The sequence below is a fragment of the Nannospalax galili genome, unplaced genomic scaffold (genome assembly GCF_000622305.1).
Source record: "Nannospalax galili isolate Female #2095 unplaced genomic scaffold, S.galili_v1.0 scaffold1288, whole genome shotgun sequence".
NCBI classification, from domain to species: domain Eukaryota; kingdom Metazoa; phylum Chordata; class Mammalia; order Rodentia; family Spalacidae; genus Nannospalax; species Nannospalax galili.
Genome location: NW_008357642.1, coordinates 130691 through 135270, shown reverse-complemented (window position 1 = coordinate 135270; position 4580 = coordinate 130691). Strand labels below are relative to the sequence as shown.

Sequence of the window (4580 nt, the reverse complement as noted above, 5' to 3'; positions counted from 1 at the left end):
TCCCTGTAGCCTCAGCTGGCCTAGAACTCACTACGTAGACCAGGCTGGCCTTGAACTCAGGGAGATCAGCCTACCTCTGCCTCCTGAGTGCTGGGATTAAAGGCATGAGCCACCGTGCCCAGCTTATTAATTTTATGTGCATGAACACATTGCCTGCATGCATGTAAGTGCACCTCTGCTGTGCAATGCCTGAGGTTGTCAGAAAAGAGTGTTGGATCCCTTGGAACTGGAGCTAAGGACAATTGTTAGCCACCATGTGGGTGCTGTGAATTGAACCCAAGTTCTCTGTGAGAGCAGCCAGTGCTCTTTAATGTTGAGTCATCTTTCAAGCCCCTGGAGGTAATTTTTAACTTCCTGAATTCTAAGACACAGAGTATTATTTGGGGAAACAGAGTGACTAGAAACCTTCCTCCAGGGGCTGGTGGACACAACTAAGGCAAGATGGTGTTGTTTTGCTCTGGCCAGTCTTGAGACTGAGAGAGCATGTACTGGTCTGGTCTACCTACTGCATTAGATACAGAGGGGCAGGTCTGGGTCCAGTCAGCCAAAAGGGCTCCCTGGAGTCTAGGCTATTTCTAGAGTCTTGGGCCACTCACCTTGGGGGATTTCCCCATTGCCTTGGCAGGTAGGACAAGTCACAAAGCTGGCATCAGCTGCCCTTTCATAGGGCACAGACCATGATGGCTTGAGGCTACCAGTGCTCAAATAGTTGGCAGTGTTGCTGGCAATGGCTGGGTTGGCCTGTAGGATCGATTTGTCTTCATCCTGCTGAGAGCGGAACTGGGAGAATGCCTTACCCATCTTTCCACTGGGACTTTTCACTAATGAGAAAAAAGCAAAGTTCAGTGCTATTAGCCTGGTAGCATTGACACCAGCCAGAATTCTGGTTTTAAGTTCTCAAAATTGGCAAGAAGCCCTTCCGCTATCTCAGCAAGTTGAAGGCTAAGAAAGGTTGAGTGGGGTGACTTGGAACTTGTGAATCAAAAATGTTTCAATTCTCTTTTTTTCCAATTTAGAGAAAACCAAAGAAAGCAGAAGCTATTTTCACTTTAAAAGACTTCCATAAATGAATGTAGAATATTTTTTTCTAGGAAAAGCCGCTGAGCTGTCATTCCCTTCAAAGGGAGGAAGCACCACAATCTCAGGGTCCCTTTGTCCTCCCTAATCAGGTGATAACTCCATGGTAATCCCAGCACTGCAAGGTCTGAAGTCTGCCTGTGTAGAAGAAAGGCTTCCATTCCTGAGTCTGGGTGGTGCTGGCTTAACCAGAAGGCAAGGGCTTTTTTAAATGAAAAAGAACACTACAGGTCAGAGTTGTGGCTAATAACCTGGCTTAAACAGGACTGGGACGGAATCTAAATCTGTTCTTCACTGCCTTCGGAAATGTATTCGGAAGCTCACACCACATCTGGGACTGTTCTTCATTGGGAAGTAAAGGCTAAATCTGAACTTTCCCCCACAGCCCCAGTGAGTGGTGGCAGAATGAGGCAGCTCTTCCCGGGCTGCAATAAAGGGACGTCACCTGGGCTCGTCTCGGCTATAATAAAGGGACGTCACCTGGGCTCGTCTCAGCTATAACAAAGGGAAGGGACCTCACCTGGACTCTTCTCAGCTGCAAGATGTTGAGTTTCCAGGAATTCGCCTTTGGGAAGAAGGTCCTCTAGGGCGGGGTGGCCCCCTAAAGGAGAGACCTGGGAGAGTGGGGAACAGGGACCCTTGTCTCCCCAGAGGGTCAAGCCACTTTCCGTCCTACTCGGAGGCTCTGCCAAGGGCCAACAGGTGGACGCAGACGGAAAATGTAGGACTTCATTGAGGGAATTTTAAATCCCACTAGGTACTCCGGAAGGCCGTTAGTCGAATTTGGTGCCAGTATGTTGGGCGAGGAGGAAGCCCAAAGATCTTTTGGCCCTTACCTCCGAAAGAGAAAGGAGGAGGGTCCCTGGAGCGCCCCACCCGGTGGCAACGACCCCGCAGGCTGCTAACAGGGAAACCCGGACCACTGGACTCGCCAGGAGGAAGCCCCGCCCTAGGTTCCTCCCAGCGGCGCGGAGTGGAAGCGTCAGGCTCTTCCCTCTAGGAGGAGGGCATATGCTGCTTCCGCAAGACCAACTAGTCCAGGTAGGCGGTTCAAAGAACATTTCACAATTCAAGTGGCTATGTACAAGTACAACGGAACGGACGCCCCTGGATTCAGGGGCCAACCTCGACCCGGACAAGACCCATGTAAAGACAGGGCCGACCACAAACCAACCCAGCTGCCCACACCCCGTGGATCCGCCTTCTAGCGGGTTTTAAATGACAGACTGGATGGCTTGCAGTTTGAATTGTGGTTTATTTAGTAGCATTCAAAGAGTTAAGACTGTAAATAAACAGATTATGACTAATTACAATCGGTATTTATTATAAATAACCAAGTTGAATAATACTATTTTAACTATCGTCCCTCTTTGGGCTGGGATTCAGTATCTTCCTTTATGAAACTCTTTTCATGAATATTTTAAAATCTTTAGTGTTTTTTGTTACTTCTTCCTTCAGCATTTGTCTCCAAGACTACCCCCTATGAACAGAATGAGACCTAGGACCCTGGAAGCAAGCTTATTCCCACTTACCCTAGGGTTAAACTGAAACTTTAACGAGTACGTTCCCATCCAAGACCTGCAGAACAAGCAGCCACTCTGTTCCAGCGCTCTAGGACTAGGTACCTCTGAAGGAAGTCAGCAGCATTTCCTGTGCACCAGGCCCTCACACCTGAACTTAACCGAGATGAATGTTTCCACATTTCTACTCGCCCCATTCTACTGTAAATAAGATCTGCTGTGACATTTAGAAAAAAGGCAACTGTTAAATTTACCTTTCCCTTTAATGGAATAGGTGTTTTTTTTCCTTCTTTATAGGATTACCAAAATATTTCCAACTACCTAGGATTTTTCCTTAAATAAAACTTTATGCAAAGTTACTTCAATAGACACTGCTCAGTAGGTGCTGGGGGTGAACTTGCACACATTTTCTTTTGTTTGAGATTCCTGTGAGGTGGATTTCAGCTGACCACTGGGGTCTTCTGAAGGTGAAGTGCTCTCTTTACCAAGTCTTGGAGGGAAGTGACCTTGTCCTTGAGAAAGAATAGCAGCTTCTCTCCTGTGCTCCTGACTTTTCAATGTCACACAGCTACCAAGCTTGGGTTGGCTATAGAAATTAGGAGAATTAATTCTTGAAAACTTTCAAGGTTAATTTCTTAAAAAACAAACAAAAAACCTAACATTTAACAGGTATCCCATTAAAAATATCCATATGAACCTAAGGAAAAATAGTTGGCTTGAATACAAGAGAAAGAAAAAGGGTTCTACAGAAAGTTCAAGTTAGTCTTCAATGTTCTAAAGTGAAGAAAGGAATTTTGTCCAAATCAGGTGAAAAACTGTCTTCCTACTACTCAACCGATTTCTGAAGTGAAAAATTTGAAGTTCTGGTCTTTGATTTGCTTCAAAAAATACTGTAACAGGTATTGTTTTGACAATTCAATGATACTCTATATAGATTCATCAGATTAAAAGCAAACAAGCAAGGGTTTCTACCCCACACCTCAATGACAGGATAAAGATCATCTCTGAGCAGCAGGCAGTTATTTAATATGAGATCACTTCTCAATAGCGGTGGCTGTACCAGTCATTGTTGCTGATTTGAAGGAGTTCTGTCACAACCTGCAGGATATTGTAATTGTGTTTCTTCAGCAGCCTCAGGTTCAGCTGTCTGTCACAGAATCCCATTTCAAAGAGATGGGCCATCAGGGCTGCTGTCTGATCTTCAGCAACAATTGGCTGTGCAAAGACAGGAGAGGCAGACAAATTCTTTATCATTTAAGCGCTTATCTTGCAGATCTTTATTATACTGTTGCATTGGTCTTTCCAGATTTATTCAAAATGTTAGGTAATCAGATGCAAGGGTAGGAGTTAGTAGGTCTTGTAAGAGGGTAGAGTACTTCATGTTAGGTATGTATGTGCCTTAAGTAAAGAGGAGCAACAGAGAAGAAATGATCTGTCCTAAGGACTAGGAGATTGCTTCAGAGAGAACTTGCTCAAAGAAGCATTCTTAGAAGGCATTGTGACTTTCACCTGTGATCCTAGTTTGCAGGAAGATCTTGAGTTTGGGGCCAGCCTGGGCTACAAAGTGAGACCTTGTTTCCAAAACCCAAACCAAACAAGAATCATCCATTCTCTGGACAAGTGAAATTGAAGGGAAAGATGAAAACAAGCTTTGGAGACTTTGTGTACATAAAGGTCATTATGATGACGGGGGCAAATATAGCAAGAGAGACTGTTACTGAAGATGGTGTGGGATATGACATTTTATCGGATATGCAAAGGAGATGGATAAAAAAAGGTGGTAGGGGCTGGAGAGATGGCTCAGCGGTTAAGAGCATTGGCTGCTCTTGCAGAGGGCATGGCAGCTAACAACCGTCTAACTCTGATTCCAGGGGATCCAACGCCCTCATCTGACCTCTATGGGCATTGCATGACATGGGTGCAGTTACATACTTGCAAAGAATGCACTCACATAAAATGAAAATAATAAATTTATTTTGTCTT

The 4580-nt window shown here is 45.0% G+C and overlaps 2 protein-coding genes across 6 annotated transcripts in view; both read right to left on the bottom strand.

The window, feature by feature from the left end:
* Window positions 1–2019, bottom strand: part of Tmem106a (transmembrane protein 106A) — a 6790-nt gene extending 4771 nt beyond the window's left edge. The window contains exons 1-3 of one of the 2 annotated variants that reach the window (XM_017794959.2): window positions 1914–2019; window positions 1598–1678; window positions 597–821 (exon numbers count right to left, since the gene is read on the bottom strand). In XM_017794959.2, coding sequence (XP_017650448.1) covers window positions 597–801 — 205 coding nt within the window. In that variant the 5' untranslated portion in view covers window positions 802–821; window positions 1598–1678; window positions 1914–2019. Of the gene's footprint in view, window positions 1–596; window positions 822–1597; window positions 1692–1913 lie in introns of both variants that reach the window. The other variant, XM_029557422.1, reaches the window with a different exon arrangement.
* Window positions 2020–2312: 293 nt separating this feature from the next.
* Nbr1 (NBR1 autophagy cargo receptor) overlaps window positions 2313–4580 on the bottom strand; it is a 35673-nt gene continuing 33405 nt past the window's right edge. For all 4 annotated transcript variants that reach the window (XM_008855523.3, XM_008855524.3, XM_008855526.2 and 1 more), the window contains one exon: window positions 2313–3812. In XM_008855523.3, coding sequence (XP_008853745.1) covers window positions 3639–3812 — 174 coding nt within the window. In that variant the 3' untranslated portion in view covers window positions 2313–3638. The remainder of the gene's footprint in view (window positions 3813–4580) is intronic.